The 22,041-nt window shown below is 38.6% G+C and overlaps 1 protein-coding gene across 1 annotated transcript in view; it reads left to right on the top strand.

Annotated features, from left to right (window-relative positions):
• The window catches only part of KIAA1328 (KIAA1328 ortholog), a 182,638-nt gene that overhangs the window by 12,998 nt on the left and 147,599 nt on the right, over window positions 1–22,041 (top strand). The window contains exon 5 of the mRNA XM_086629470.1: window positions 7,196–7,311. Coding sequence (XP_086485596.1) covers window positions 7,196–7,311 — 116 coding nt within the window. The remainder of the gene's footprint in view (window positions 1–7,195; window positions 7,312–22,041) is intronic.

Raw genomic sequence — 22,041 nt, 5'->3', positions numbered from 1 at the left:
TATTTCAGAGAAGAAAAAGAACCAGCAGAATGCTGAAAGTTTTCCAGGAAGGCTGTCCTGCAGTAAATACTTGGAATAATAAAGATCTCACTTGACCAGAGCTATACTTCACTGTTGCTTATTTTGCTACTATTTATGAATGAAAATGATGGTAGTTGGGACTAATTCCTGCACGTTTATTGCAGGATGGTGGGCTGAAATAGATTGGTCAATAACGGTCTGCATCAAGGCAGTTGTAAAGTGGTAAAATTCTGTCTGCGTGGAAACCAGTGGCAAAATATGATTAACTCCTGGGCCTTGAATTTCAACCAAGTCGTGCTTGAGCAGTTCAGGTTATTGGTCTTTCACCTGATGTCTGTGACTGCCGAAGGAGAGCTAACGTGCTTTTTTCCCCTCTTCCTACTTTTTCTGCTCTTCCTCCAACTCCCATTACCAGTGGGAGCACTTTTGAACATTGGGAAGGTGTGTGCCTGTGCGTTAGCTAATATGCTAATTAGTGTCAGACTTTGTCTTCGTGTGAGTAAATCCTAATGCTGACCATATTAAAGTCTTTTCCTTTGAAAAAAATTCATTACTGGGCTGTAAGAGTGTGCTGCTGGGGATTCCAGTGGCTGACATCATGTTAGCTGTTCGGGACTTTATGGAATTGAATTTTGAGACAGGGTAGAAAGGAAGGACTCAGCTGTATCCTTTCTAATCCTCCTTTCTAGGCTAAATAATCTTGGTTTTTACTTTGTGCTGCCACCTGTAAACTTAGCCATTATTTTGCCTTACTTTAAGCATATCCATCTCTTAAGGTAAAAAGAGAGCGACAAACTGGATCCAAAGTTTAAAATACTCCCATGTTGTAAATTTGAACTTTTTTTTATTGTGTCAGCAGATTCTTTTCAAATTGTTTTTGTAGGAGGATTTCTGAATAGAATCAATCATGCTCATGAGTGCCAAAGTGCTTTGTGAGTAAATGGGGAATTCTGGAGTGTGATCAGCCATTATTTTCAAAAACAACCAGCATGGCACCTCCGTGTTTTCAGCAAGGTGCTGCTAATGTGGTGGTGAAAATGGGAAGACACAGGAAAAGTAAATTTTGGCTCTCCCCACAAGCAGAGTCATTTTAAAAGGCGAAAAAGACTTTCTCTGAGCTTTCATTACTGCAGGCTACTCCTGAAGCAGTCATCAGCTTATGCAATGAAACGAGCAGTGACATGGTGAAGACACTGAGAGATTCCTGCCCTCGTACTCAGCACCAATGTCAGGACACATTAACCTCTTCCAAGAGGGAGCAGCGCGAGGTCCACTGGGACTTGGCCAGTTGACTGTTAAGCATTAAGGACTTGCAGGACACCATACTGAGAATGGTTACAAAGTATTCTGGAGTTAAATGTTTTCAGTGATATGCGGGTTTTGAGAGCTCTTTCTGTCTTGGTATGTGGATCATATCTTGGAGAGGATCATAGCTTTCTTTGCAGAGTGTGAGTATGTGTACGCTTGCGAGCATTTACCTCACTTGTGGCTGATATATAGCCATATTACTGTGACTTTCTGGCTCCTACTACGACATGTACATCATAAATACTTCTTCCCTGCCTGCACAGCTCACAGATGGAATTGCTTCTGAATGAACAGAGGCATTGACTAAGTGACATAGAGTGGTTCATGAAAGTTCAGTTTTTGCTTTTAGTGGTGAGGATTGGTACCTAACTACTTTGTATTCTTTCTTTCTTCAGATAAGATAAACATGGAGAAACCTGTCTTCCTATTGTCTTTGCAAACAAATCTTCAGAAGCAATTTAGGTAGAAAGATATCATAATGCTCTTATCCACCCAAGGGATGGAGTAGTTGCCTCTTTCAAACGAGATACAAGATGGTTTTTGCTATTGCATTAGTGTCTTTTCAGCAAAGACCACTGGCATCCCCAGAATGACTTGTACCCGGCAGCTAGTTAAACAGCCTTCAGACAGCCCTTTGTCCCTTATTGAGAAAATGTTTCCTCCTTCCCAAGACCTTGGATTCCTAAATCCTTTGTAGGGTGCTGGCAGTCTAGTATGTTAGTCTTTTCTACTTGTATTGCTTTAAGTGAACTTTTTATCCTGATATGAAGATGAAATTGACCAACTAAAATTGAAATTTTCCAACAAAAGGTGAAAATGAGAATCAAAATAGAAGGTTAATTTGGTTACAGAACTGGAAACCATTACAAAGGAGGACAGTAAAACTATTGTAGCGTGTATCTGCTGTTTAAGTGTTTTTCTTCCAGCACTTAGGATCTTTGAAGGACAACTTGACTGAGGAAGCCCATATTGCAAATCTACGATGTTTGGCCTCTTGAGTTGCCTTCTGTCCTGGGTTACACTACCTCATATTTTACCAAATTGTAACCTGGCTTTAACTTCAATGTCAAGATCTCTTTTTTTGTTTTTTTTTTGTGTGCTACTTTGATAGCAGTGTGTGCTGCAGTTCTCTTAATTGGTCAGGCAGTGAGACTGCAAATGAGATATCCCTAAGCTTGTCTGAAAATTACTTCTTGTTGATAGGTAAAGCCTGCCTAGGATTGTTGTATCACCAATCACACTTAACTTTTGCGCTTAAAAAGACATTTGCAGCTATAAATTCATGCTGTGAGATCTAGTTTAGTATTGTTTTGCAAGTTGCATATCATAAAATTTACCTGTTGTGCAGCAATTTCAATTATGTTTTGAGATCATTGAGGTTTTTTGTTATTTTTTTTAATTTACACAAACTGCCTTTGATACTTGAGTAGAAGTGTGTCAGATTTGTGAATAGCGTCCTTAGACAAAAAATACTGCCATTCTCTCTTCCTGCAGTGCTGGTAGTAAAAGTCACATCGTTGCTCTGTTCTGCCAAAGGCATGTTGTGATCAACTCTGGCATGAAAACTTCTTGTTTCTTCATTTTGGAGTGCATCTTTCACTTGGAATACCTGATTTTATTCCATGATTTCTGTGTGTGCTACGCTCTGCACGGTGCCTTTATCTTGGTCCTTGTTCCATTTTTCCTTCCCCTGGGGTCTTGCCTGTTCCAGATGCTGTTCTTTACTTGGAATGAAAAACTTGTGGTTTTTGAGAATGGTCACCAAAATGTTTTCATCTTTGCTAGCTAGTTGGCAGAAAAGTATCAGGTGGGTGTTCCCTAAAAGAAAAATGTTCCCAATGAGTATAGGACTGATCTGTGAAGTTTCCAATGTCTTTGTGTCTGTTTTTTGTTTATTTTGACTTCTGTGTTAACTTGCTCAGCCACAGTTCTTAATGCATTTGGATTTCTCTTGATAAAAGCTAATTTTTTTCTATCATTTTTTAAAAAACCCAAATCACAATTTTTAACTTGCTTTTTCAGTTCTTCGTTTCTTTTGTAAAGAAGGTAAGTGCCTTCAGTCAGGAAGAGTTGCTTTTGAGTTTTGTCACTAGGGTGGTGTTGATGTGAGTATTATCATGTCTCTTTCTTCTGCACACTAGTTGTTCATTAGACAAATAAAACTTCAAGTGCTGTTGACCAGTGCAGCGCTTCAAAAATTCTAGCTGGAGAGTATCAATCCTGCTTACTCAGTGGAATGAATCAGTGTCATCAGCAAACTTGTTGATTAATTTCTTCTTCAGGTCAGACAGGCAGAACTACTAGTATCAGCAGTGGGCTTGGGAGCACACTGTAATAATTGGAACTGGTGAATTAGGATTAATTTGAACCCTAAGGCTGATGTCCTAGGAGGGTGGGTTTTTTTTCCAATATATCTGCATTATGAATTTTTCTTTTCCTACAGAGGCTTCTCTAAAATAAAATTAAACTCTTTATTTAGGTGACTCTAGAATTACATATGCTTTGAAGCGTTTGAATTCAAAACAGATCTTGAACAAAGATGGTGTGTATTCTATAACACGAGATAAGTGAATGTAAATTGCACGCAAGGAAATGTTGCAAACGCTGAGCAGCAGGAATACTTGTACTGATTTGTCATCTTTGCTCTCAGCTGTCAGTCCTCTGTTTGTTCTTGGAAACAGTGATAACGAAGCTGGGCGCCAGTGTGTTGCCCAGTGGAGCAGTTATGTCCTTTGTAGTTGTGATGCCTTCATTCTTTCTGACCACAAGTGGAGAAGAGGAGGCTCTGGGGTGATCTTGTAGCATTCTTCCAGTACCTGAAGGGGGCCTACAGGAAAGCTGGAGAGGGACTTTTTGCAAGGACATGTAGAGATAGGACAAGGGGCAATGGCTTTAAACTGAAAGAGGGCAGATTTAGATTAGATATAAGAAAAAAAAATTTCATTCAGAGGGTGGTGAGGCAGTGGAACAGGTTGCCCAGAGAAGTTGTGACTGCCCCATCCTTGGAAGTGTTCAGGGCCAGGTTGGATGAGGCTTTGGGCAGCCTGGTGTAGTGGAGGGTTTTCCTGCCCATGGCAGGGGGGTTGGAACTGGATGATCATTGTGGTCCCTTCCAACCCAAACCATTCTATGATTCTAAAAGCGGGTGAAAATCCTTTTGAGGAGCATTGTGAGCCTTGTAATATTTGTCTGGCATCAGTGAAGTCCTTCCGAGTTCTGCTAAAAATCATCTGTTCTTTACTGCCAGAAGGCAAAGAAATGCATTTATAAAAAATCTCACTGAGCTATATATAGGATGTGACATAAACCCAGCATAATCTGATGACATTCTTGTATTCCTTTTTGCTAACTTCCTTTTGCCACCTCCTGTGAGTAACTGTCTTCTGTATCTTGCCTGCCCTTTTTGGGCTGTCTCCTGCTTTGTGATACATGAACACATACTGCCACGTTCCTTCTACGATCACTTACTGTTCTCAGTCATTTACTGCGTAAGATATGTGGCACGATATATCCATGTGTCTGGGAGCATGACAGCTTGCTGTGATCCGTGTTAAATACAAACACAGCACGCGAATGGGATGCAGGTTGATGCAAGCAGCAAATCGCAGAACCTAGAGATGGGTAAAACCTGCCAGGTTTAATCTAATTTCTCTAGTGCTCTGGTCTTCCTTTATCTTATTTTCTTACACTGTTGTTTGATTTTAATGTTCTTAGGTGTCAGCATGGCCCAGTGTTTCAGTTGTTCCGAACCTCCTTTGTCTAATACAGCATCACTCCTACAGTTAGTCAGCAAGCTTCCTTCCTTATGTAGTGCCTTGGAGATGATACTTGTCCTCTGTTTCTCTTCTGATCTTCCCCTGCCCCCTGTGTTCTTACTTACTTCCTCTCTTTTGTCTACATGGTCATTCCTGTCTTCCTCGTCTTTTTCTAGTTGATGGGTTTTATTCTCTGTTCTTGACTTTTTTTTTTTCCCCCTAAGAAACAAGAAGCATTCTTGCATCTTTCACTGATTATATGAAGGAAGGTCATACATGCTGTAATCACTTTTCTGATTACTCTAGATTCAGAGAAAAACTGGTTGTGGTTAGATGCAAAAGCCTGGGTCTGCAGCCAGTGACATGTACTGTAGTTGTAACTGCGTTGGGGAGCAACGGTGTATGGTAGATAGTTTTCAAATGTTTGCTGCCTGCATAACTAAGGAGTACGTAGGTATTGGTATGGATCCAGAGATAATACAGCTGATTCCCTTTTCATTGTTTGTTTTCTGATGTGTGCACACCCCTTTTGACAGCCTTTGAGTGGAACGAAAGGAGCCTAGGAATGAGTTGATGAACACTGCGGGGGACAGGATTGTAAATGATACCACAGGCATATGAACAGTGAAATGTTTTTATGCTAAATCCGTGTGGTTTTTTGTGTAATTTAGAAACTTTTCAATTAATAGTTTGTTCCATGCTTTCAAACCGCTCTCATTTACATAATTTGATTATCTGCTATATATTAATTTTCTCCCTCCAGGTTTGTAGAGAAAAGGTGTGAGTTTCAGTATTATTAATTATTCCCACTTCATGTAGTCTGCACAAGTTTCTGTGGGAAGGGCTGTGGGTTGATCTTAGACCTGGAGAATACTGCCTGTCTGTACTTCACCCCAGGTGGATGACCCTATTGTGTTATTTATGGCTTTTCTACTGGAATATCAAAACAAATCCATACCCTTTTAAGGAACATGTCATTATGTTAAATGGATGGCTCAGTCTCTCAATGGAGTTCTCTGTTAAAGACTGTCAATGGGTCTGATGGGACAAGTGGAAGGCTTAGTCCAATGTCTACATATATATATGTATATTAAAAATATATATAAAATATTTTTTTCCCTCCCTTTCCTCTTCCTATAGGATTTTTGCGCTTGAAGTCAAAACTGAAGTTTTCTGAAAGTTGTACTGCTTTGGTCTCCTGTCACCTATGTTGTGGCAGCTACTTCATCATCATAAAAGACTGAACTTTAAGAGCCTTCAGCAACAGAAAATTGCCTAAGTGCAGAGCAATAATATTTATTAGTCTAAGCTCTTTACTTAATATTTTTGTAGAGCTTTTATAGAACTATGATTTCTAAGCCATGTTTTTTAGCATAGTTACAGAATCGTCTGTGCATAATGGTCTTCTTGCCTACGTGATACCAGAATAATTGTTTTTACAGCCTGCTCTTGAGGTGCAGAATAAATGATCATTGTAAACCTTTCTCACATTGTCATCTTTTAATCTTGATCCAATTGTTTATGCTGAGCAGCAAGATACAGGGTGCCATGGCCCAGACAAGAAAGGAAAATTTACTCCTGCAGCTTCATATTTTAAAATCCCCGGAAAAGGACAAACTGTTTTGTTTGGAGAAAAGTAACAAGAAAAATGATTCCTTTACTGGACTTATATTTGACCAGTGAATGTGAAAGAAGGATTAGTTTATAGAATAAGAAATGGAAAAGTTTTTCAATTCCTTCCTGTTTCAGCAGCTAAGTTCTCCCATTTGAGTTGTCTGTCTACACGCCCTAGGCTTGTAAGGATTCCAGTGTGTCTTCATTATGGCTGCAGGGAATCAGACTACACGAATCTAATTGTGGGTTCAAGTTTGTTGTTCCATGCTGCCCATTAATGTGCATGTACTCTAGTGAGACCAGTGTCTTTGGAAAAATAATGTATTGCACGAAGTCATATGCATCTTCCAGTGTAATATAATAAAATAAACGTTATGGGGAACTAACCTGTTTTAAGGGTGGGAGGGGTGATATCCATTTGCCTGGAAAGCAGGGGAGTTGGAAGTCAGACACTGTGGTTATGGGCATATATTTTATTTCTCTCAAATTTTTTTCAGGGTAAGTGAAGAAAAGGAGGTGACAGAAGAACGGCTGAAAGCTGAACAGGAGTCATTTGAGAAGAAGATCAGACAGCTAGAGGAACAGAATGAACTTATCATCAAGGAAAGGGAAGATATCCTTTAAAAATATGTGCAGGGGCTCACTGTCTGAAATAAAAAGTGAACTACAGAGAAATAATTGTTCTAATTTATGGCAGAGAATAAATCTGCATGTGCTGCCATTCAAAAGCAATCAGAGAGATGACTTGTCAGCATGTGATGCTGGTTCATTTAAGCTTAAAACTGCCATCCAGCTGTTCCTATGATGTTGTTTTTCTATGAAATAGATATTTGTCAACTAAAAACGACAATAAGGAATTTATGCATTAAAATACAGTTATAGTTGGTTCTTTTTTTTTTTTTTTTTTAACTTAATCCTGTTAGGTTGTTGTAATTGAGGTCTAAAACTTGCATGGTATTCCAGTGCTCTCCGTGTCTAGAGAAAGACAATTTTACACTGAAGGCATTTAAATTGTATATATGTACTAGGAGGTTTAGCCAGTCAGGCCTTTTTTTGGCATACCTTTTGTTTGTTGGTTTTTTTTTTTTTTTTATAAAGTTAGCTGATTCTTTTTTCTTGCAGGCCTTGACTTCAGTTTTTGTTAAGCTGCATATGCTTAGTCCCAATCCGGAACATCACATGCAATGTCGATGTTGCAGGAATGACAATTTTCCTTCAGTGTGTTGCGATAGACCTTTACCAAATTCTCTTGCTCATTTCTTTTTCAAATATTTGATATTGATACTTTCTTGTCCTCAGAAGGCTGAGGGTTGACTGCAGTGCGATATGGAAGAGACAGTGCTGCAGCGATAGCTAACGCCAATATTACGCGATTCATCAGGAGCTGCATTTCAAGTAGGGAGGATACTAATGCTGTTTTTAAAAGCATTGGTGAAAGCGCAATACTCTTTTCAGTCCTGAGTCATCCCTTGTTCCAGTGAAAAATTGAAGATAGTGACAAAAGTTGTGGAGAAGGGCTACTTAAGATGATGGGGGGCCTGGAGAAGCTATTTTCTAAGAAGGGACTGAAGTGTGTGTGTGTACTCATGAATAGTGACTGGCCATATAGAAGTAGGTTGAGATACTAGAGGTGAATAGAGGGAGAGACAATGCTGAGGCAAAAGGAGACTCTTCAAGGCAGGTGTTGGAACAGAAATAAATGGAGATAAACAGTCCGTAAAGATTAAGTCAGAGGAGGGTTCTGTAGAATTTAAGTAATTGTTTTTCACAGTTTAGCTGTGGAAGGCTTAACGAAAACAAAAAAAAGCTTTTTTATGACGCAACTTGGTTGGCTTATGAAAGGAATTCAGTGATATGTTGTCTCTGTTAGCAGAAGATTGCCCTTGAAGACCCAGAATCATAGAATCATAGAATCGTTAGGGCTGGAAGGGACCTTCAAAGGTCATCTAGTCCAACCCCCCTGCAAGGAACAGGGATATCTCCAACTAGATCAGGTTGCTCAGGGCCTCATCCAACCGGGCCTTGAACGTCTCCAGGGATGGAGCATCCACCACCTCTCTGGGCAACCTGTTCCAGTGTTCTACAACTCTCATGGTAAAAAATTTTTTCCTAATATCCAACCTGAATCTACCTCCCTCTATTTTAAAACCATTACCCCTTGTCCTATCACAACAGGCCCTCCTGAACAGCCTCTCCCCATCTTTCTTGTAGGCCCCCTTGAGGTACTGGAAGACCGCTATAAGGTCACCCCGGAGCCTCCTCTTCTCCAGGCTGAACAGCCCCAACTCTTTCAGCCTGTCCTCATAGGAAAGATGCTCCAGCCCTCTTATCATCTTCGTGGCCCTCCTCTGGACCCTCTCCAACTGGTCCATGTCCTTCTTATGTTGGGGACTCCAGAACTGGACGCAATACTCCAAGTGAGGTCTCACGAGGGCAGAGTAGAGGGGGAGAATCACCTCCCTTGACCTGCTGGCCACGCTCCTCTTGATGCAGCCCAGGATGCGGTTGGCCTTCTGGGCCGCAAGAGCACATTGCCGGCTCATATTGAGCTTCTCGTCCACCAGTACTCCCAAGTCCTTCTCCTCAGGGCTGCTCACGATCCATTCTCCGCCCAGTCTGTATTTGTGCCAGAAGATTCCTTGTAGCACAGTGGCACTTCTATTGATAGGAAGAATTTGGTCTGCTTGTACTAAATGATATACACATCAACAAGCTTAGCCGAGCATGGAGCAGTTCCTGGAAAGTATTAAATCTGATGTATTTAAGAGCCATTAGATGTGACTACAACTCTTTTACATTGATTTCACTGAAGTCAGTGTTTTGTCGTATATTATGTCTTGTGTATTCAGTCAGCTCATGAATGCGGATGGGATGTATGTTCCTGATTAATGTTTTTTAATTTATGCACATAAAGCTTTCACTAATTTGTCTGAGGTTTATTTGGATACTGGGAAGTAGGCATGCTTGCTTGTTTTTTGTGTGTTGTTTTGTTTTGTTGTTGTGTTTTTTTTTTTTTTTGGGATGGGGTGGGCAGGTGGATTGTTTGGTGTTTTTTTTTCCTTTACTAGAAATAGATTGCAGTAGCATGAATACTTTTTCAGAAGTCTGGTAGACGTGGCAGAAGGTTAATGCATGCAATTTTACACTTCATAAAACTCTGTAAAACCTAGAAATATAAAAGAAGGTTATAATTTACAACAATATAATTTTAACAACTGCAATACTTGCCTATCATACATGAATGATTCAAGAACCTCAACGTACCTCTTCATGTTTAATTTTTTATCTTAAAGCGTGTTGCGGAGACGAGAAATGGTAGAAATGACTTGCCAAAGTTGAATATAGATTCTGGCTATTTTCAAGTATAGCAACTTGAAATTCTTCAAGTTCTTCTGAAATGTACCACATTCATTTGCAAATAAGATATCAGGGATATAATACCATATGAAAAAGCTTTCAAGTCTGGTAAAATCAATTTTACTTACCCCCCTGCCCCAAGCTAATTTATTCTCTATAAAATTACTTTATCTAGCCCAGTATTAAAGATTATCCTACAGTAATAAATTGGTGCTTCTGATATAACTGCAGCTATCCAGCGAAGTGTAATTTCAACTTGGTAAAGGTTTAATTTGAATAGCATGGGGAGTGGTGGTGGGTTTCTTTTTCAGCAACGTGTTTTGTTTGGTTTTTTTTTTCTTATTAAGACTCTTGCAGTGAAGATAAGCTTTGTGTGCTTGAAATCCTTACTTTAAAGGCAGATTTTCCTCATTTTGTTGTGGTTGTGTGGTTTTTTTTTTTTTGAGAAGCTATGTGGACCCATTCGTTTGAATTCGTTGCTAATGAGCTATCACAAAAGCTTTAGTGGGTAAGGGAGTATGTGGTAAGCAGTGATCTACTGCAAAATTTTAAGTAAATTATCAGTATTAAAAAAATAGTATCTGTCTGCAGCCTAAGCTTCCTTTGCTTTGGAATTGGTCAGTGCTGTCTGAGTAGGGAACAACTAAAATTTCATGCAAACTTAAAAGTCAATTCCGTCCTTCCATTGCAGTTGAAACTTCAAAATTTGAGTAGTTCTTACTAGGGCATGCAGTTAATAGATTACAACCCTAATGAGCACACTGTGAATCATAAATAGGCCAACCTGTTGTGAAGGTTGCCAGACAGAATTAGGGAAAATTAGGGATTTCAGGTAGTCATCTGGTCTACTCCTTTTCCCTAAAGCAGTACTGTTAAATCTGTCATACTGTCTTGTTTGGTCAAAAGTAGATATTTCGGCTTAGGTTTTCACAGGACGTACCCATTTGAAACCAACTTCCTTCAAAAGAAACTTGATCTTACGTGTTCCAACCAGTTCTGAAACCAAAAGATGATGAAACGTTTATATTGTCTCTAATAAACTTTTGTAGCCTTTTTCCAAAAAAGTTCTAGTGCTACCATTCTTTAGAGATGTGATGCTTAGTGGTGTGAGGTGTGTGCGCTGTGATGACATCTTTTGCTGTTCTTAATTAAAATCCACCTAATCGGGCCAAACTGGAAAATCCAGTAACAGTTGCTCCCATTCTTTTGATGCCCTCCACAATGGAAGCATTTGTAGCTATAAGGGTGGGAAAGCGGTGGAAGAAAATAATCTTCTGAAAGGGAAGATTAAGCAGGAGGTAGAGGGGAAGATGTAAGTGGAGGCTGTACCAGGCAAGCGAGAACTAGAACGTGTCTGGAAGTAAAGACGTGGAAAAGGAGGTTAGGCTGGGCATGGCTGATGTGAAAGAAGGAAAGCCTGTAACAGATGCGTTCAAAAGTGTTTGGGATAATCAGTCAGGGTTAAAGAAGAGCCAGGATGGAGGCGTGTGGCCTAGGATTGATCAGATGATTGTGAGACAGCTGGTGAAAGCAGAGATGTGTCTGTTCAATGTATTCTGGCACCCTCCAAACTTTGAAACAGAATTTGGGTCTAAGCTCATGTGAGAAGGCTCACCATGTGTAACTGACCTCTGTGTCTTCCTCAGCACCTGCTCTTAGTATTTGACTTTTCTTTGCTTCTATATCCCCAGATTGTGATGGATACATACTGGGTGACTGAACGGTGCTTCTAGTGGCAATCTGAATTCTGGCATTGCCTTTGGAGTGTTTGACTTGCAGCTTCGATGTTCTTATTTTTGTTGTTTCATTTGCATTGTCAGAATAAGGGATGAGTGTTTCAGAATACGTTCTTAAGCTACTTGCATTGTCCCGTCTTCTCCTTCTGCTAGGAACTGTTGAGAGAAAAAGCTGCTGGCTTTACTCCCCCCCCCCCAGCATATTTTTAAGCACCTATTATTAATTTAGGTCCCAAATACCATTTAATTTAAGAAATAGGAAAATATCTTTTGTAAGATGCCCCAGTACTGTCATGATAGATGTCTTAAGAAAAAAGCGATAATAATGAGAGTATTAAGAAACAAATACTACTGTTATTTCAAAGGCTAAATAAATTATGTTATGGTCTTTAGCTTTTCTTGTTATCACCATTAGGGATTTTTTTTTCATCTAAATTTGATGGTGTTGCATAAATGAAGAAGGAAAAACAGCCTTAACATTTCTGTGAAGATTTATTAATTGGGGAAGAGCATACTTCTTAAAATAAAATTAAAAAAAAATGGTGATCGAATTCTACGTTATGCTGAAATTATAATTTTGGAGACAAAGAATAGAGAGGGAAAGGAAAGAAGAGATTCTGTTTATTATAAACTTATTATTTTCTTTTTGTAACTTTTAAACTCATCAGCCCTACTAAACTGCTCTTTTGGTTTATATTTAGAATGTACCTGGATTCCTTTAGCTTTTTGTTGGAATTGTTTTCTGACTGAATGTGATCTGTTGATTTCAAGACCTAGCCAAGTTCATATAACGAATCTCATATGATTTACTTGGCTAGTCTTAAAAATGATCACAGACTCTGTTTACATATATCCTTAATATTGTAACTTAAGACTACTTAATTAGTTGATTTTGCATGCGGTTAACATGAATATTAACTTAACTAAAACAGTTCATTTGCTGATATGGTTAGTGAGACATAGAATATTAATTTGCTGGAAGAATAATGGGCTTCTTATAAGCATTATCTAGAGTCTTTAATAAAACACTTCTAGTTTTGCTGTAGTACTGTTCATTACATTACTCTTGCATATACTCATAAATTAGTGCTATTTACATATTTTCTCCTTTTCCTGTCTTTCTGTGTTAATGTAGTATTAGTATTATTTTTCAGAAGAAAAATAACTGCTGACTTGCTTCATGCCAAAGAACAAAATGATAGAAAAGCAGGTATCAGAGTACAGAATTTACTTATTTATTCTGTCATAATTACTTTTATCTATTAATTTGAATTTTCTTTTCTGAAAATGGGGAGAGAAATAGGCACTTCTTCTATTTCTTTTCCTTTTTTAATCTGACCTACCAAATTGTCATCACAGGTGAAAAAACAAAACAAAAAGTCTTGCATAGAAAGCCTTTGACAATGTACTTTGTTGAATGTGTGGTCCTCCTGTGGTGCATTACAGATACGCATGTATGTGCATCCCCAGGGCTGCTATTTGCAAAAGGACAGCTCACAATGGCAGCACAGAGTGTCACAGAGAAATGAGGTATGAAAATTAACAGTATAGTTAAGCATGTATATATGAAAGTTGGATTCCTGCCTTGTTTCCCCCCTCAAGATAATAAAAGACAAGAAGGAAATTTCTGAATACAGAAAAAATTGCTGTTTGCAGGAATCTCGTGCCTAGTGCTTTTGAAAGTCAGGCTATTTGTTTAAAACTCAGTAACAACTTTAGAGTTTAACTTTGGCTACGTTTAAGGATGATTTTTGTGTTTGTTATAGTTTCTGTAGAATCATAGAATCATAGAATGGTTTGGGTTGGAAGGGACCTCAAAGATCATCTAGTGCCAACCCCCCTGCCATGGTATGCTTTCTGATAGTATAGTTTCTGACAAGTTACGAACTGAGGAATTGGAATGACCATCATAGTTTTTCTTTTATTTCTCAACTTGACTCCCTCAGCTTATAGTTTATATTTTTTCCCTTCCTATTTTTCATATGTGAATGCATACTATGTATCTTTTTGTGCATCATAATTTGTTTGAAGGCATGTGAGGAGAATGAAAAATTAGTATTTTGCTCCTTTCTTCCATTTTATCCAACTGCTTCACTCTTTGAAGGTGTTTCCCTTACTGTTATTATAGGTTTCCTACTAGTAAATGTTTCTAAGCAACCATTATGGTCTATTGAATAAAAGCTGAACTTATTAAAAAGTCCCTGAATATTTATATGCTATTCTGTAATGGCAGTATTGGCTAAATAATGTATGTATTTAAGAACTTCTTAAATGTAGAAGAATCAGTCAAGGACTATTGGGTAAATAAGATATTTTGAATTTTTCATGAACTTTTAAACTAAAACAAGGTGAAACATATTGTAATGTTGAGTGTTCAAATGGATCAATGACTAGAGGTTCATTTAAAGCTCAGCTTTCTATGTTTAATCCTAGCTAGTGTCTTAGAGAACAAGCGAGCCACAACATCCATGTTATGAAATTACCCAGAATTGACAGGCAGCATCTAAGCAGTCAACGTCAGCCTCTGTAGAATATGAGCTAGACAGGCTTTTTGCACTAAAACTCCACACTCAGTGGTGCAGGATTGTCTGTGAGATAGTACTGTCAATACAAAAATATAGCTGTGCGATAAGAGAAGCAGAGTTGCTTTGTAATTTATACTGTGAAATGTGAAATCACGTTCTGTGTGTGGCTGACTGAAGAGGAGAAGACTTTCCCACCTAGCAGCTCTGGCATAGAATTTTGAAGGCCCACTGAGGTGAGTGTTGAGGGCTAGTAGCATTCCACATCTTGTCTGTTTCGTGACAATTTTGTACTGTGGTGATCTCTTCCTGGTACTGGAGACTTTGTGGTTTTGAGCTGCAGTCTTACTGGCTAAAGAGCTAGAGTTCTGCTCTGCCAGGTTTTTGACAACCACTGGTATGTAGGTATATGCTTCACAGGCAACCTGTCTTCTAGCTCTGGAGGATGAATGGTATCTTAAGCACAGACATGATATTATCTATACTGACTGTCTGGTGTGGGTCTCAAAACTGGATATGATGATGAGCTGCCCTTGCCAGAACTTAGAGAGAGAGATCTGTAATTAGAAATGCAGCTTCAGCCATGGCCGTCTCACATATCAACATCAGTTATCATAATGAAAAAACCTGAAGTAGATCAGGTAGAAAGTATTTCTCTGTAGAGGTCAGGCTGGTGAGGACTGTGTGTCAGGTGAAAGGCTGATCTTTCTTTCTTCAAGGACTTAAACTGACCAGGCTACTTACCTGGCTGAATTTGGCCGCTGCTTTTGTGGCTATTGCTGAAACATTTGGCTTTAGGCATGTGAGCTTTCAAAGTGATGTTTTTTTGAGTTACATTTTCCTTTATGACATTTGGCTCATTTGGAAACAAAGACTGAGATCTCTTAAAAGGAGGCACAAATGGGAAAATGAGATCATTAATTGTTGAAGCTGGTACTGTAACAAATTGACTAGAAATGTGGATTCAGAGAAATTGATGTACTTTATCCTTCCAAACTAAATGAATTCTCCATCTGCTTCAGCTTCTCAACTATAATGAGGACGTTGGGCTGCCTCTGCTATTGGTTTCTGTGTCTTCCTGAACTATTTTGGAAAGTTTAAACATTTCTTGCATGATTAAATACACTTTCAATAAATCAATCTCATAATAATTGTTGTTCAGGAGAGTTCATTATTCAGTTTAGTCTTTTAAATTACTGTTCTTCTTTAAAGGATTCTTCTGACGTAATGGCTTCTGCTAAATCCATTTGCCATGCTCTGGCTTGTAATTACTTTAGATTTGAAGAATAAAATGAATGGCTTTATTATTAATCGGTAGCAAATTTGTCTTACTGTTTTTAACCTTAGAGTGGCCTTCGCTCATGAAATAATTTTAATGGTCTAGATAGCAAAACACTTCATACCTCTCTTTCAACAGACATTTAGTGAAAGCAATCAGATAGTTTTGTGTTTTTTCTTCCACCGCCCTCCCATCAAACGTTTGTCACAGTGGCTGTCATCACGTGTGTGTTTGCTGTTGTCTGCTGTCAGCTGCTGGCCCTCTGAAAGGCTGGTTTTGCTACCTGCTTTTAGACTGTATTCACAGGCTGAGGTAGCCTTTATTTTTGCCTTATGCTGTAGGAAGAACATTGCACTTAAACATAGCAGTAATTTACCATTGGCTATTATACTGGACGTTGGCCTGTATGAACTTTGTCACTGTTCATGCATGACGAAATCTTAAAACTATTTCTTTCCTCCCGTCTGTTGCTATGGAATTCTTATTGATGATGCTTTTGTAGTCAGATGAGTTACGAGTCTGTACTGTGACTTTAGTAGCAGAATGCCATCTTGGACTGAAGTTCTACAGCAGCTGAGACTGGACAGGTAACTGTCCTATATGAGTCTTCACCATTTGGCATCAGTTCTTTGGCCATAGTCTCTTGCAAGGTTGTTCAAACCCATCTTTAATTTTAAACTGCCGGTGAATGCAAACTAATATAAAAACATTTTAAGCCTTGGTAAACTTCTTAGGATCTAGTGGATATTAACATTAAGATCTTATTTTCAGACACTGCTTAGAAAATGAAAGTGGGTTGGTTGCAGAGTTACAGGCATTCAATAAATCTCAGCTTTTAGTTTCTGGACGAATTCATTGCTATAACAGCACTGTGTTGGTTTTCTTTCCTCAGTCAGTTGTGATGTTTAACCAAGGCTAAGAATTTTTTGCGTAACGCCGAGGAATTGGAGAAAACATCCAAAGAGGAATGAATAGCATGCTTGAAGTCTTAATTCCATGGCTCTCTAGGAGGTCGTTAAAAGTGGAAGTGTGAAACTGGATGGAATTTATCCAGATACAAGAACTTTATAGAAGACTTCGATCTGTACCTTTTATCCTTCATTCTATTTGCATTACACCTCCTTGCTCTAGTTCCATGAATTGTAGTTTTTCATTTCACGTCAACATTTTTCAGTTCACATACTAATGTGAATACGTTTATTTAAATGCATTTTTAATTGTGAAAATGGTACATTTTTACTGATGGCAGTATGGTCACTTTCATTGCGTGTATGTCAAGAGTTGTACATAAAGATTAGCCCCTTCTTGGGACAAAAGAATACCCCAGGGTTATAGCATAGGGAGTACAGTTGTAGCAATAAAGATTATGTTGCTGATAAGTTCCCCTCAAGGCCCCATGATGGTAATACCCCTATATTTTGTCTTTAAAGAAAACTGCTGAGAGGCAATAATTTTTTTTGTATGTGTCCCATTTTCATTAATGCATGGTAATTGATGGAGTTGCAGTGACTTGTAACAGTAATGAGTTCTAAACATAAGAATGCACTCCTTTCTAATAAGTGAGCACTGCTGGGGTTTAAAAGCGTACTAAATCAGTTGCTTTAGTATGAATTTATTAGTTTTTTTCAGCATTAGCTTTAATAGTAGTTATTTACATAAGCGTACATCCCATTAACCGCCATCAGGGCTGGAAAACATGCTGAACTGTTCATATTTTCATATAATTATTGAACATAATGGTTTCATTTGCATTTCTAAACAGTGATGTTTCTGTCAGGCTTGGAAATAGTGTCTTTACGCAGTCCCTATTTCACATCCACTTATTTGACATCGTTAAATTTTATGCTAATGTGCTTCCCTAGAATATCATCAGTAGGACAGATGCTTGTGCTTTAATATACAAATCAGAGATGCTTTTCCCTCCCCCCTCCCCTGAATGGCAAAAGAAATAAAAAAGCATATCTGCACTTTTTAGATATAGTTTGTTTCATTCTAAAGAATCTGTAAGAAATGAAACTTGGCTTTCACTCCTACTAGTCACTTTCAAATGTTGTAACAGATACCTCCTTTATGAAGGGTGGGAGACTACCCTCCGCATGAAAGGAAGAGTCTTCTAAAACTCAAGGTAATGATGTGTTAAAATTAAGACTGTAACCTTGAGATTGCCTCGTATGTAAAGGCACGGAGCCTTACTTAGCAAGTTGCCCAACTAGGCAGTGGTCCATGGACCAGCTTTCCTGGCAGCGGACCATGACTGTAGAGAAGGTTCAGGGAGGAAGAAGTTTCAGCTGCTAGACTCTGTGCTTGTCAGCAGAAGTACGTTTGGAATTGCACATGGTCAGGTTTTTAGTTTTGCATTTAAAATAGATCTGTCTGGTTTTGTAATTCTGGAGACAGGCAGAGTTATGTGAGCCCTCCCTTACTGAGAGGGGATGGTAGTTGTTACAAGATCAGTGTTGCTTTTGTTCTTAATGTGCATTTAAGAGCTTTGATGCTCATACTGACTTCAACAGTGGAAGCAGAGCATCAAAAACCTAAGAGATAGTGCCAGTAATTGCAGTTCTGGATGTGGAAATGATGGAATAAAAATAAATTAATAAAGAAAGTCAGCAGCATCACCAAAACCACACTCCTTTTTTTCCATTTAAAAATGAAATTAATATGTTTCATCTTGTTCTGTATGATCTTTATCTTAGGATGAGTTGCTTGTAGTTTTGAGTGCCAAAGGTAGAGCAGATGAGTGCAACCTGCAGAATACAGTGGTGATCACAGGAAAAACTAAGTATCAGGATGTATAGTGTGTTGGTTAAGAGCCAGTCATGACCCATGTGAATAAGCATGGAAACCCAGTGAATCTCTAGCGCGGTTCTGTGCTTTCACGGACCTACTGTATGTGTCATTGGGCAACTCCACTGTCTTCTCTCCTGCTTGCTTATGTAAAAATTTGGAGTACTGCTTGCTGGCCTCTTTGTGACCTGGTAGGTTAAACGTATGCGCATTGCTTAGTTACGGCATTTCATGGATGCCCTCAGGCTTGAACAATACAAACATGGTATATCCCTGAAAATCTTGAATAAGGCTAAGAGTATTAGAGTCAAACAAAACACTGAGAGAAGTGTGTCATATGGATTTGTTGTTTTCATTGTGTTTTATACATAAAAATAAAAGTTAAAAATGCCTCTCTTGAGCATGTCATAGAAGAAGGTTTGAAGGAGGCACCTCAGTGGAAAAGGGTACTTGGACTGAAATGAAAAGGCATATTTTATACATAAAGGGCCGCATGAGCAAACTGGAGATACACTCTGATGGGTTCTGGGCTTATAATGTCTTTAATCTTAGATGATTAACAATTTGCTAGTTGCTATGCAGACAAGTATAGAGACGAAAGTCCCTGCTGGGAAACTCTTGCAGTCGAAGACCTCATTCTGGTGGTGTGTGTAGAGCTATATTTTAAGTCATGAGAAGTAGCAGTATTAAAACAACAACAAAAAATTTGCTTTCAGTATCTCTGAGAGAACCATTGACTTTTTGAAGTATTTCTCTTACAGTTTTGAGCCTGCAATAGTGCATGCAAGCAGTTTATAGGAAACTGTGTGGAGTGAGGTGTTTTTTGGTATACCTTTTACTTGGGATTAAAATAGGATGCACCAAAGTAGGGTAGCAATTGTTGAGATGTGCTAATCTCAGTTGTGAAGTACTGGGAAATTTAAAGAGAGCACCTCTGGTATGCAGAGCAGACTTGTACTGTGGAGATTCTGAGCTGACCTCTTGTCAATTTCTCATTTCAATCCTGAAAAGAAGGCTCTAGGTAATTGGCAAGTATCCTTCATTTAATATGCGACCATAAAAAGGTAAAGTATGATGATTTTTAACATCAGAAGATTAACATTTTACCTTTAAATAAAATATGATTAACTGGTACAGAATTAAAAGTAATAGAACTGAAATATTCAAACTATGACTCTGTGGTGTCAGATTATGCATCAACTGTGACAGTTTAAGTACTGAAGTGATTTAAAAATGAGCCAGCTGAAGGATGTATATCCCAAGTATTGAGGATAAAATGGAATAAAACAATCATGGCTATGAGAACTTTCTCAAACCCTCTTGGCTGAAGGAACCAGGAAATCAAAAAGTAACGTTGTTTGCAGTGATTGCGTCTTGCCCAGTGCCAGTGCAAGGGCAACAGGAGAGTAGTTGGCATGCTGTGATGGCATCCTAAACTATGATCTTAAGTCTGCCAGATGATGATTATGTTTAAATTTAATTGCCAGGCCAAGACTATTGCTTCTGGATTCATCTACCTCCAGCAAGGTTCAAATATGATTGATCTAGCAGTGTGTCTTATCTTTCAGCAGTTTGCAGTCGGCCAGGCTTCTTATTATCCCTGTACAGTTTCATTTCTGGTAGATTGGCACATGTTTTGATAAATGAAACCACCTATTTACAATCTGAACTACTTACTGCTTGGAAATCTGAAAATGCCATTGTGAAGGTTTGTCATTTGACTTCTGCATATTATAAATCCTTGGTAGTAAAAATGATTTTTTTTCCCCCCTAGTAGTTCTGTAAACTCAGCTTGGAATTTGACAGTGAAGTGACACCTTGCTGTCTTCTGAAATCCTGTAAGTGAGTTTTTTGAGTGCAATTTGACTATTTAGTGATGTTCTTGTAGACGTTGTTCTCAGCAGGTTTGTGCACATTAAGCTATGACACCCTGAAACTGTTTATGGAGCATCAAGAGGAGGCGTGGAGTATGGCTCATGTTGCACAATGCAAAAATAAAAAGTGGTAAATAAAATGTACTGTGGTCACAATAATTGACAGGTCTAATTTTGTTTACATCCAGGAAAAAGGATACTGAAGTAAGAGAGTGTTGCTTTCATGTAGTTACTTCAGAGAGTTGGACTTCAGTAATTAAGTGCTTTGCTGGCATTTTTACGTAACAGCCTTCATAGTACGTGAACTCTTCCAGTTATACTGCTCAGATGCTTTGTGGATTTCTTCATATTTCATTATCTTCAGGGAGAACTTTTTGGTTGCTATAAATATTGTTAGCCACATTGATGAAAGATCCTTAGATGCTTTTGAAGATGTTACTCATCATCTCTTAACAGTGCAGAATAAGACTGAGGTGAGCACAGCTCTTAATGTCCAGCTGTCACTTCAGGTAACTGGACAAGTCCTGTGAGGTCTTATTGCTCTGCTTCAATGCGAATAATCATGTTTAACTTGCCAGTTCTCTTTGCTTTAACCTGCCAATAAATCTACTGAATAAATTTGTCCTATGAATAGAGGGAAATTAAAAATTTTGAAATATGTTTCTAGTTATCTGCAGAGAGAAGTTATGAGAGCAAGTAATATAAACTTATATTCAGGACAGAGTTTGATTGTGGAAAAGATTGCATGGTAATATCTCTGGTAGTGTGGGGCTGGATTTGGTTACCCTGAAAAGCCTCTTGGTTTCTCCAGAAAGCCATCTTGGTACACTGCCTTCGATATATCTGCTGTGATGTCTGGGGATCTGTGTGCAGCCCGTGGATCCTAGTTGATTTTAACAAACTGTTTATGTTGAACTTGTCTCATATTGGCAAGGTTCATGTTGTATATAGCCCTCCTCTTTCTGGAAACAGCCACAGAACAGTCCAAGGAATTTAACAACAATATACTTGCATTGTTCTGACTGAACAGTGAATGCATCGGTGAGTCTTCTGGCTCATCTGCACGGAACCGATGACCATCAGGAACCTTCTAGCTCTCAAACAGTCCTCATAATGTATTTCTGTTCATAAAGTGGTAAATATATGCCTTGGTTCACTTATTTCTTTTCTCCACTGTGCCATTTTTTGAAGGATCAGTGTTTTAAAAGATCCTCGAATTTTTTTTGACACCTTTTAATTTCCAAGCTAGACACAGTCACAGCTAGCTTAAAGATGCTTGTTCTTGTGCCAGCGTTTTGCATAAATAGATCTTCCTTCTATTTAATGTTTACACAGAAAGGATTAGAGCAGTACACATTCCCCATCTCAAAGAGAGAAGAGAGGACAAGGTGAGAGAAGTTTCTCTTTCCCTTGGATGCATGTTGTATGGATGATGGGAACTGCTTGACTTCTGGATTAAAACGAGCTAGAGATCTTGGTGAAATGGTACAAAGTTGAGAAGAATTGTATGACTGAAAGGTCACGGTGCTTAGCAAAGTCAGAACAGTAATGTGCACTAATTGGGAATTGTTTGTTTTTTCTTGCATATGGAAGTTGTCTCAATTAAGTTCATCTTTGCATAGCTAGGCAGCAAAACTTGTGGTTGGTGTTACAGAAAGTCTCCAAAGGTCAAAGTTAAATGCACGTACATGGTATGATTGAAGCCTGGTGCTTTTAAGTAACTGAAATGACTGAGCAGTCAAATTATGGTGTGACTTTAAATGCGCCTCCTGGCTTCCACCATGACAA

The sequence above is a fragment of the Tauraco erythrolophus genome, chromosome Z (genome assembly GCF_009769465.1).
Source record: "Tauraco erythrolophus isolate bTauEry1 chromosome Z, bTauEry1.pri, whole genome shotgun sequence".
In the NCBI taxonomy this organism is placed as follows: Eukaryota; Metazoa; Chordata; class Aves; order Musophagiformes; family Musophagidae; genus Tauraco; species Tauraco erythrolophus.
The sequence above is the reverse complement of the archived record's forward strand: the minus strand, read 5'-3'. Positions and strand labels throughout refer to the sequence as shown.